This window comes from Scyliorhinus canicula, chromosome 3 (assembly GCF_902713615.1).
Source record: "Scyliorhinus canicula chromosome 3, sScyCan1.1, whole genome shotgun sequence".
NCBI classification, from domain to species: domain Eukaryota; kingdom Metazoa; phylum Chordata; class Chondrichthyes; order Carcharhiniformes; family Scyliorhinidae; genus Scyliorhinus; species Scyliorhinus canicula.
This window is the reverse complement of record NC_052148.1, coordinates 166,984,726-166,997,047: the sequence shown is the minus strand read 5'-3', so window position 1 is coordinate 166,997,047 and position 12,322 is coordinate 166,984,726. Positions and strand designations below refer to the sequence as shown.

The window sequence follows — 12,322 nt, the reverse complement described above, 5'->3', positions numbered from 1 at the left end:
ACTATTTATGGTCTGTAACAGAAAATGCTGGAAATGCTCAGGCACAGTGGTTTGCCTCACTGCTGCCTCACAGCGCCAGGGACCCTGGTTCAATTCCAGCCTTCAGTGACTCTGTGTGGAGTTTGCAAGTTCTTCCCATGTCTGTGTGGGCTTCCTCCAGGTGTTCCTGTTCTCTTCCCAAGGACGAGGTTAGGTGGATTGGCCATATTAAATTGTCCCTTAGTGAATACGGATGTACAGGTTCGATTATGGGGATAAGGCAAGATGGATGGGGAAGTGGATCTGGGTGGGGTGCTCTCGATGGGCTGAATGGCCTCCTGCACTGCCGGGATTCCACGATTCTAGGTCTGGGAATGAATATTTGTGGTGCAAGAACGTTAACGTTGCGTGTCCATATGCTGCTTCTTCAGAGCTCTGAAGTAGAGTCATAGCTACTCGTAACGTTAACTCGATTTCCCTCTCCACGGTTGCTGCCAGAGCTGAGTGTTCCCAATGTTTTCTGTTTTATTTCATATTTCCAGCATCTGCAATATTTTGCTTTTATTTATGGCTCTGTGTTCTTACAGGGAACAGATCAGTCCGAGGGGGAGTCATTGAGGAGTCGTGTCGCTGTAGGGAAGAAGCTGTACCTATGTCTGGATGTGCGAGTCGTCAGACTTCTCAGCTGTGCTACCGCTTTCCCTGTGGTCAGTTCAGACTCCACCGCTCCCTCTAGCCCCGCCTCGGGGGCCTCCGCGTATCTCCTGTCCACTCGGAGTATCTCCTCCACCGGTCTCTTCCCCCTCCGCTCTTTCTCTCTTTTCCCTATGGGATCAAATTGAGATGAGTTCCCCTCTGCCAGCTGCCTTCAGAGCCTCCCAGACTGTTGCCGCTGCTACCTCACCCGTATCGTTTGTTTCCAGGTAATCCTGGATGTTCCTGCTAATCCCCCCCCCCCCCCCCCCAAACCTCTTAGCCCACCAGCAGCCCCAGCTGCCCTCTCTCCTCACCCAAGCCGCAGGTCCACCCAGTGCAGGGCATGGTCTGAGACTGTGATTGCCGAGTATTCTGTCCCCGCCACCTTTGGGATTAACACCCTGCTCAAGACAAAGAAGTCGATGCGGGAATAAACCTTATGAACGTGGGAGAAAAAAGAGAACTCCTTCGCTCTTGGCTGCACGAACCTCCAGGGATCCAACCCCCCCCCCCCCCCCCCCCCCCCCCCATCTGCTCCATAAAACCCTTCAGTTCCTTAGCCACTGCTAGTCGCTTCCCTGTCCTGGACTTCGACCGGTCCAGCTCGGTGTCGATGACTGTGTTAAAGTCTCCCTCCATGATCCGGTTGTGTGACTCTCCGGGATTTTGCCTAGCATGCATCTCATAAATTCAACATCATCCCAATTTGGAGCATAGAGGTTCACAAACACCACCCTCCCACTTTCCACTCACCGTTATATACCTGCCCCCCTTATCTGCCACAATTCTCCCAGCCTCGAATGCCACACCCTTACGCATCAGAATTGCTACCTCCCTGGTCTTCGAATCCAGCCCTGAATGGAACACCTGGCCTCCCCATCCCTTTCTCAATCTTGTGTGATCTGTGAGCTTTAAATGTGTATCCTGAAGCATTGCTACGTCTGCCTTTAACCCCTTTAGATGCACGAACACGCGCGCTCTTTTGACCGGCCCATTCAAACCCCTCACATTCCACGTAATCAGCCTGGATGGGGGGGCTAATTCCCCCCCCCACACCGACTAGCCATCGCCCTTTCTTGGCCAACCTCGAGCCTGCGCCACTCGCTTCCTCGAGCGCCCCCACAGGGAGCGGCTGCCCCTGACCCTCAATTGGTACCCCGAAATTGATACCTCCTCTGTCAGCAAAGCAGCATCCTCCCCCCAACAGCCCCACGACCCAAAACCCCCGCCAAGCACCAGCTGGGCACTTGCTCACCCCCCACTACGCTCCCGAGAGTCAGCTGACCCTGGCGCCGATCAGACTGTCGCCTCATTGTCCGGACCCTTCTCCCCACGTGAATAAACCAATTAAACTACCTCTCCAGCCCCAGTGCGTAAATAGTAATACGAAACAAAAAATAAACAGAAGACACTAACATTGCCCCGTGAGGGGACACTTGTTGAACCAAGGCTCCAACTTCCCGAAAATTTGCACCAAGTACAGGGCCCCCTCCCCCCTCCGTATCTCAACTTTTCCGAAAACACTGCACCCTCCAGCCACCATCACAGCCCTAACACGCACCCAACATTGCATACAATCTTATATTAGAAACGGTACCGTGTTACCCAGCCCCACTGCCGCATTCCACCAAAGCTTAACTGTCCTTTAATTCAAGTCCAGCTTTTCTCGTTTGACGAATGACCATGCCTCATCCGGCATCTCAAAATAGTGATGCCGTTCCTTGTACGTGACCCATAGCCTCGCTGGGTATAGCATCCCAAATTTCACGCCCTTACTGAAGAGGGTCGCCTTCACCCAGTTGAATCCAGCACGCCTCTTGGCCAGCTCCGCACCCAGGTCCTGGTAGATGCGTATCACGCTGTTCTCCCACCTGCTGCTCCGTTCTTTTTTTGCCCACCGCAAGACAAGTTCCTTGTCCGAGAAGTGATGATGAAATCTCACCACCATGGCCCTCGGCGGTTCATTCGCCTTGGGCTTCCTTGCGAGGGCTCTGTGCGCCCGTCCAGCTCCAGGGGTCCCTATCAGCATCTTGGACACACATGCTCCCGCATCCGACCCCTCCACACCTTCGGGGAGGCTCACAATTCTCAAGTTCTGTCTCCTGGACCTGTTTTCTAGGTCCTCCAGCCTCTTCTGCCACTTCTCGTGGAGGTCATCCTGCGCCTCCACCTTAAGGGCCAATACAACCAACTCGTCCTCATGGTCGGAAATCTTTTTCTCCATCTCCTTAATCGCTTTCCCTTGTGTTGCCTGAGTTGCGATCATTTGGTCTATTGATGCCTCAATCGGGGCCAGCATGTCCTTTTTAAGATCAGCAAAGCAGCCCCTAAGGAACTCCTGTTGCTCCTGTGCCCACTGCGCTCATGGACCCTGGTCTGTACCAGCCGCCATGCCGTGCCTCGGCGCCTGCTCCGCACACTTCTGTCTGCAGGGACTTAAACGCTTTACCCGGCCACTCCTGGTCCAGCTATCCATACAACAGAGAGGGAATCCTTTTGGCAGTGTTCGCTTCACCAATCTACCCCAAAAAGTCCGTGGAAACTCCTGAAAAAGGTCAAAGAGTAGGTTCCAGATGGGAGCTGCCGAATGCGCGACCTACTCCTCCATAGCTGCCACCGGAAGTCTCGTCACCGCTTCTTCAATGGCCTTGGCGAGATCTTCTCACAGTTGTTCCCTTTGCTGCTAGAATTCAGCTTTTAAAAAGGCCCTCAAGTCAGTTTGAAGCCTTTAAGCGCGCCCTTCCCCCGCCTGCATGCTGGAAGAGGCTTTTGTCTTTACTGCAGCTCCAGGAAAATCTTTCACTGTTTCTGCCGGGTCTGGTAACCAAGAGACCTACCATTCCTGGGATGTGGGCATCACTGGCTTGTTGAGTATTTATTGCCCTCGAGAATGGACTTCAGTAATGCCTTTGACAACGATTTGGAGGAAAATGTAGCTGGTCTGATTAGTAAGTTTGCGGAAGACACCAAGGTTGGTGGAGTGGCAGATAATGTTGAGGATTGCCATAGGATACAGCAGGACATAGGTTGGAGACTTGGGCAGAGAAATGGCAAATGGAGTTTAATCCAGAAAAATGTGAGGTAATGCATCATGGTAGGTCTAACATAGAGGGGAAATATACCATAAATGGTCAAATTCTTAGGAATATAGAAAGTCAGAGATCTGGGCACGCAGGTCCACAGATCTTTGACAGTGGCAACACCAGTGAACAAAGTAAGTCAATAAAGCATATGGAATGCTTGCCTTCATTGGACGGGGCATCGAGTATAAAAACTGGCACGTCATGCTACAGTTGTATAGAACTGTGGTAAGGCCGCACTTGGAATATTGCGCACAATTCTGGTCGCCACACTACCAGAAGGATGTGGAGGCTTTGGAGAGGATGAGAGGAGGAAGTTTACCAGTATGTTGCCTGGCCTGGAGGGTGTTAGCTATGCAGAGAGACTGAATAGACTCAAACTGTTCTGATTAGAACGACAAAGGTTGAGGGGTGACCTGATGATGGTCTACAAGATTATGAGGGGCATGGATAGTGGATGGGCAGGCAAACTTTCCCAGGGTGGAGGGGTCAGTCACCAGGGCGCATAGGTTTACGGTCTGTGTGGCAAAGTCTAGAGGAGATGTGCGTGGCAGGTTTTTTACACAAGAGGGTGGTGAGTGCCTGGAACGTGTTGTCAGGGGAGGTTGTGGAAACAGATACATTAATGGCGTTCAAAAGGCATCTTGACAAATACATGGATAGGATGGATATAGAGGGATACGGCACAAGGAAGTGCTGAGGGTTTTGGCCAAGGTTAGTATCATGACTGGTCCAGGCTTGGAGGGCCGGAGGGCCTGTTCCTGTGCTGTATTGTTCTTTGGTGAGCCACCTTCTTGAACTTCTGCAGTCTGTGTGTTATTAGGAGCACCTACAATGCCGTTATGTTATGAGTTCTAGGATTTTGACCCAGCAACAGTGAAGAAGCGACAGTATAGCTCCAAGTCAGGATGTTTTCTTGGAGGGAAATTTGCTGGTGGTTGTTTTCCTATGTATCTGCTTCCCCTGTCCTTCTAGGTGATAGAGTTCAATTTTGGAAGGTGCTGTCTTTCTAGGTTGTAGAGTTCAGGTTTGGAAGATGCTGTCAAAGGACTCTGGTGTGTTGCTGCAGTGGATCTTGTAGATGGTACATAATACTGCCACTGTGCATCGGCAGTGCATGGAACGAACGTTGAAGGTGATGGATGGGATGGCAATCACTGGACGGGATGGCAATCACTGGACTGCTTTGTCCTGATTGGTGTTGGTGTTGTGCTTCTTGAGTTTTGTTGCAGCTGCACTCATTCAGGAAAGTGGAGAATATTTGTGGAGAGTATTCAATCATACTCCAGGCTTCTGTCGTGCAGATGGTGGCTTTGGGGAGTCCAGAGGTGAGTAACTTTCTGCAGAATTCCCAGTCACTGACGTCCGCTGACGTCCTTAGTATTTATATGGCTGGCGCAGTTCAGTTTCGGGTCACTGGTAACCTCCAGATGTTGATGGTGGGAGATTCGACAATGGAAATGCCATTTAATTTCAAGGGGAGATGGTTAGGTTCTCTTTTGTTGGAGATGATCATTGCCTGGCACATATGGGCGTGAATATTACTTGCACCCATCAGCTCAAACCTGAATATTGTCCAGATTTTGCTGCTTATAGACACCGATTGCTTCAGTATCTGAGGAGTCGTGAATGGTGCTGAGCATTGTGCAGTCATCTACAAATACACTTATCTACACTTCTGACTTTAGAAACGTGGGAGGAAACCGGAGCACCCAGAGAAAACCCATGCAGACACGGGGAGAACGTGCAGACTCCACACAGACAGTGACCCAAACCGGGTCCCTGGCACTGTGAAGCAACAATGCTAACCGCTATTTTTTTGTGGGGAGGACATCCCTGGACAATTCTTCACATTGCTGAGGAGATGCCAGTGTTGTAGCTGCATTGAAACAGTTTGGTTTGGGGTGTAGCTAGTTCTGGAGCACAAGTCTAAGTACTATTGCCAAAATATTGCCAGCGCCATAGTCTTTGCAGTATCCAGTGTCTTCAGCTGTTTTTTGATATCACTTGGAGTGAATCGAATTGGCTGAAGACTGACATCTATGATTCTGGGGACTTCGGGAAGACACTGAGTTGGATGATCCACCTGGCAATTCTGGCTGAAAGTGTTTGCAAATGTTTCAAACTTGTCTTTTGCACTGATGTGCTGGACTCCCTCACCATCGAGGATGGGGATTTTTGTGGAGCTACCTCCGCCAGTGAATTGTTTAATTGTCCAACACCATTAATGTGGCAGAATGCAGAGCTTGGATCTGATCCACTGTTTCTGGAATCGCTTAGCTCTTTATAACGTATGTTGCTTCCTCTGTTTGTCCTGAGTTTGTTTGTCCTGAGTTGTAGTATCACCAGGGTGGTATCTCAGTTTTAGATATGGCTGGTGCTACTCCTGGCATGCCCGACTCCACGCTTCAGGATTGATCCCTGGCTTGGTGGTAATGGTAGAGTTGGTGAATCTGGTAGGCCATGAGGTTACAGATTGTGGTTGTATACAGTTCTACTGCTTTTAATGTCCCATACATCTCATGGATGTCCGGTTTTGAGTTGCTAGATCTGTTGTAAATCTATGTGTGGTAGTGCCACACAACATGATGGAGGCTAGCCTCAATGTGAATGCTGGACATCATCTGCACAAGGACTATGCAGTGGCCACTCCTACAGTACTGTCATGGTCTGCAACAGGTAGATTGGTGAGTTCAGGTCAAGTGGGGTTTTCCCTCTTGTTGGTTCCCTCACCACCTGCTCCAGACCCAGTCTTAACAGCTATGTCCTTTGGGGCTCGCTCATTAGTGGTGCTCCTGAGCCAATCTTGGTGATGGACAAGTCCCCACATAGAATACATTATGCTCTTGCCACCTTCAGCGATTCTTCGAATTCGTGCTTAACATGGAAGAATACTATTCATCAGCTGAGCGTGGGATTTCAGGGAGGGTGGTGGGGCGAGGGGGTTTCAGTGGTAGGTGGTAATCAACAGGAAGGCTCCTTGCCCACATTTGACCTTGCCATGAGACTTCATGTGGTCCGGAATCAATATTGGTGACTCCCAGTGATACTCCATCTTGATGTTGTACTACTGTGCTGTCACCTCTGGTGAGTCTGTCTTGCTAGTGGTACAGGACATACTCTGGATGCTGATGGTTGTGTTTGGGACATTCTCTGTAAGGTATGAATTTGATTTGATTTATTATTGTCTCATGTATTGGTATACAGTGAAAAGTATTGTTTCTTGCATGCTGTACAAAAAATGCATACCGTACATAGGGAAGGAAGGAGAGACTGCAGAATATAATTTTACAGTTATAGCAAGGTGTAGAGAAAAGATCAACTTAATACAGGGTAGGTCCATTCAAAGGTCTGATGGCAGTAGGGAAGAAGCTGTTCTTGAGTCGGTTGGTACGTGACCTCGAACTTTGGTATCTTTTTCCTGTCGGAAGAAGGTGGAAGAGAGTATGCCCGGGATGCGTGGGATCCTTAATTATGCTGGCTGCCTTTCCGAGGCAACGGGAATTGTAGACGGAGTCAATGGATGGGACGCTGGTTTGCGTGATGGATTGGGCTACATTCATGACCTATTGTAATTTCTTGCGATCTTGGGCAGAGCAGGATCCATACCAGGCTGTGATACAACCAGAAAGAATGCTTTCTATGGTGCATCTGTAGAAGTTGGTGAGAGTCGTAGGTGACATGCCAAATTTCCTAAGTCTTCTGAGAAAGTAGAGCCGTTGATGGGCTTTCGGGGAGTATGACTTTGTTGAGCTGTTGCTTGGCTAGTCTGTTGCACAGCTGCCCCAATTTTGGCACCAGCCCTAGCTGTTGGTAAGGAGGACGTTTGCCGGGTTGACTGGGTTGGATTTGCCGTTTTGTTTCCGGTGCCTAGCTTGATGTTAAGTGGTCAGTCTGGTTTAAATCCTTTTGGACTTTGTAGCAGTTTGATACAACTAGGCCATTTCCGAGGGCATTTAAGAGTCAAGCACTTTGCTGTGGGTCTAGAGTCACATGTAGACCAGATCAGGTAAGAACGACAGAGGTCCTTCCTTAAAGGACATTAGTGAACCAGATGGGTTTTTAACCACAATCCACAGTGGTTTCATTCAAATTTAAATTCAATTAATAAACCTGGAATTAAATCCCACCAGCTGCCATGGTGGGATTCAAACCCATACCCATAAAACTTTAGCCTGGTTGTCTGGATTACGAGTCTAGTGACATTGCCATTGTAACATTGCCTCCCCCGGCTTGACCAATGTTGACTGAGTGAGTGGGATATTCGTTGTCACCACCTCAATGGAATTTGGGATGAAACACCAGGAGACCATTATCAGAGGTACAGCAGGCAATTATCTGGGTCTAGCTCAGTTGTGTACTTTGCACAGTTTTTGTCAGTAAAAAACCTAAATGATTAAAGCCTCCTCTCCATAGCCTTGCTAACATTTTTGTACAGGCTTTCAAGTCCAGTTTTTGCAGTTGTCAGGCATCGGTATGGCCAAAGTCTGATTGCAAGTAAGACCATAAGACCATAAGACATAGGAGTGGAAGTAAGGCCATTCGGCCCATCGAGTCCACTCCGCCATTCAATCATGGCTGATGGGCATTTCAACTCCACCTCCCAGCATTCTCCCCATAGCCCTTAATTCCTCGCGACATCAAGAATTTATCTATCTCTGCCTTGAAGCCATTTAGCGTCCCGGCCTCCACTGCACTCTGCGGCAATGAATTCCACAGGCCCACCACTCTCTGGCTGCAACAAATTAAAGGATTAATCAAGATCTCTCTCTTCCAGCCTATCTATGTGTTGTTTGAGAACAGAAGGTTCAGAAGGTTAAGGGGAGATCTAATAGAAACTTACAAGATAATACATGGCTTAGAAAGGATGGACGCAAAGAAACTGTTTCCGTTAGGCGAGGAGTCGAGGACCCGTGGGCACAGCCTTAGAATTAGAGGGGGTAAATTCAAAACAGAAATGCGGAGACATTTCTTCAGCCAGAGAGTGGTGGGCCTGTGGAATTCATTGCCGCAGAGTGCAGTGGAGGCCGGGACGCTAAATGGCTTCAAGGCAGAGATAGATAAATTCTTGATGTCGCGAGGAATTAAGGGCTATGGGGAGAATGCTGGGAGGTGGAGTTGAAATGCCCATCAGCCATGATTGAATGGCGGAGTGGACTCGATGGGCCGAATGGCCTTACTTCCACTCCTATGTCTTATGGTCTTATGGGAGCAATAGTAATTGCTTATCCCAGAGATACTAGCTTGGCTGTGTTTTCATGGGATGTAAGGAAATATTCTAGGGTTGTGAGTTGACAAGTGATTGTCCCAATCAGATTATTCTGATGCAAGGTACTTGATTATGCATGGAGACAATCTGACCAAACTGATATTTGGCTCCGAAGGGATTTTGTCATTTGATTGTTGATTAAAGTCTTGGGCATGTCAGTCCCCGCTCTCCACTTGGCCTAGTGGGTTTGTCAGACAAACCTAGTGGGTTTGTCAGAATTACATTGTTTGTAAAATGAACTAGATCAGGAGATATCGGATTATTCATAAAGTGATTTAATGGCCAAGATCTCTCTTAACATTTTTGGATCTGTCTCCTCACAGAATGACATCTACGAATGGTGCCGGGATCACCGGGTACATCACAAATTCTCAGAGTCCAACGCCGATCCCCACAATGCTACCCGTGGATTCTTCTTTTCTCATATTGGCTGGCTGTTTCTTCGGAAACATCCGGATGTGGCGGAGAAAGGAAAGAAGTTGGATGTTAGTGATCTCCTTGCTGACCCTGTTGTTGTGTTCCAGAGAAAGTAAGCACTACAGCATGAGATAAAAGCCCAGGAATAGTTTGCAATACATTTTCGCATTTGCTCATTATGAATATTGAAATGAATTTTTTTTTTGGAGGCTTCGTCCCAATAAGATTAAAAGGTAACCATTTAAAAAAAAGATCGTCTCAGCACAAAATATTTTCCTGTCCCCATCTTGGGACTAGTGTTTGTTGCTTGGTATTGTTAATGGTAAAATCCCTAATATTGTCAAGTCACCATCAACAAATTGCCAATAGATAATTAACTAGTTGTATTAAAAGGCTAAATAAATAATTTTAGATCAACTCTTACGGGTTTGACTTCAATCTATGTTGTCTGAGCGTATGACAGCGAGGCTGAGAAACCCACCCACAACCTGACCTCAACTCCTAGCCTCTACATGGACAGTGACTATATATCTCCCTACAGCTGACATAATATAACAGGGCTAGTTTACTTTAGATGTAAAGGTTTTTTTAAAAATTAATGTATAGAAATCTTTATGATGAAGTTGAAATTTAGTCTAGTTTTTTTTTTACATATTGTAGCGTTTCGGAGAGATACAAACTGCATCAAATTGAAAAGCAATTCTGACATGAGGATAATTGGATTTCTTCTATTTCCCTAACATTAAAAACTTAAGCCAGGTATCTTCATTAGTTTCCAACAAAGCTAGCTCATTAAACCACTTTCAATAAAGGGGAAAGTCTCATATCTGTCTATACTTCTGCAAACACTGTAATGTTTGCTTTAGCAGTACTCTTGCATCTCAAAGCAGTGCTTTCCAAAATCATTTAATTTTAGTGCAGAGGTCTGTAAGCTCCTCTTTCCAATCACCATCTTTGTTTTATGCCTGCTATTGGAAATGAACCCTGTCTTCCCAAGCCTGCAGTTGATCAAGTTTTCCTTTGGGAACAATATGCAACAAAATCATAACTTTTTAAAACATAACTTCCTGAGCAAAATTTCATCCCGTGTTTTCATAGGGAGTAATACCAGATTTCTTTTCCTCGCCAATCTTTCCCCTTCTCCTTCTTTTATCTCTTGTATTGGCACCAGATTTTCTCTTTTGATCTGTTTGTACCTGTTTGCTGATAGAATAACCTACACTGGGGAATCACTGTTCAAGAAAGCAAATATAACAATGGTATTCAAGAACTGAGGGAAACAGAGAACTACAGTCTAGTTAGCCTGCCACATTCATTGGCAAAGTGCTGGAATCCATTATTGATGAAATCTTAACAATGCATTATTTCTTGTTTTAAAAAAACTAACATGGTTTTCATGAAGGGGAATCCTATTTGGCAAATATATTACATTTTTATAGGATGTAACTGGTAGGGTAGAACAAGGGAGCCAGTAGATGAAGTATATTTGGATTTTAATAAATCCTGCCTTTTCTTCACTGAGTGCGATCTTGTTACATGCGAGTGCAGCTCGAATTTGGTGAAATAGGGAATCTCAAGGGGCAAGTTTAAGAAATCATTTAATTTAAGGGCTAATTTCAATCTAAAGTCTAGTCTGTTCTTTAGTTGAGCAATTAACTAAAAGTTGCTCTTGTGACTAGCTGAGGAAGTTTAATTACAGCTTTAAAATGGGAATTTACAGGCTCTCAGCTGAAGCTAGTTAATTACACACTAGTTGAATGCAGTTTCAGAAGCCTTGACTTGGGGGCCATAAAAGGAGGGCTCCTTCAGAGCTGCCTTGTCTGCACTGAGTACTGGCTTTTTGCATCAGTGTGCAGCTGGTGTTTGGTGAAGGAGGGCAGCATGGTAGCACAGTGGTTAGCATAGTTGCTTCACCGCTCCAGGGTCCCAGGTTCAATTCCCGGCTTGGGTCACTGTCTGTACGGAGTCTGCGTGGGTTTCCTTTGGGTGCTCCGGTTTCCTCCCTCTGTCCAAAGATATGCAGGTTAGGTGGATTGGCCATGCTAAATTGCCCTTAAGTGCCCAAAAAAGGTTGAGTGGGGTCGCTGGGTTACGGGGTGGGGATGTGGGCTTGGGTAGTATGCTCTTTCCAAGGTCCGGTGCAGATTCGATGGGCCGAATGGCCTCCTTCTGCACTGTAAGTTCTATGATTCTATGAGTGGAGATAACGGACCTTTGAGGGACACCTCTAATCAAGCAGCAGACTGTGTTTGAAAAAGTGACGTCACAGGAAAACGGTAAGTTCATTTCATTGGTAAGTAACTTAATTTGAATTGCCTATTCTAAATTGCTTTCAGATTAAAGGTAAAAAGGAGAAGTATTTTGCGGATTAAAAAAACGTAAAAAGCATTTGGAAATTATAAAAAAATATATAAATTAAAATTGAATTTAATAAAATAGAGACGCAGAGCCAGATGATGTGTTTTACCTGCATGATATGGGAGCTGGTGGATCCCATTCTAGTTCCCAGTGAACACATCTGTAGCAAGTGTCGGCTGGAACTTCAGCTCAAAGTTGATAAGCTGGAGCCTGAGCTTCGGAATTGCGACACATCAAAGTGAGGGAGAGTTACCTGGATGCTGTGTTTCAGGAGGCAGTCACACCCCTTAGAATAAATACCTTAAATTCAGTAAGTGGTCAGGGACAGGAGGGTGTGATTGAGTGAGGCAGGTAGAGGGACCTAGGAGATGGGGTTGCAGGAGCCTCTGTTCATGTCCTTGTCCAACTGGTTTGAGATTCTTTCTCTGTGTGGACGAGAGCGGGAACTGTAGGGAGAATGGGCAAACTGACCACAGCACTGTGGTAAATGAACCATTCAAGTTGGGGGAGAGAAAAGAAATGT

At 46.8% G+C, this 12,322-nt stretch overlaps 1 protein-coding gene across 1 annotated transcript in view; it reads left to right on the top strand.

The window, feature by feature from the left end:
- The window catches only part of LOC119963091 (stearoyl-CoA desaturase 5-like), a 108,956-nt gene that overhangs the window by 57,221 nt on the left and 39,413 nt on the right, over positions 1 to 12,322 (top strand). The window contains exon 3 of the mRNA XM_038791672.1: positions 9,348 to 9,553. Coding sequence (XP_038647600.1) covers positions 9,348 to 9,553 — 206 coding nt within the window. The remainder of the gene's footprint in view (positions 1 to 9,347; positions 9,554 to 12,322) is intronic.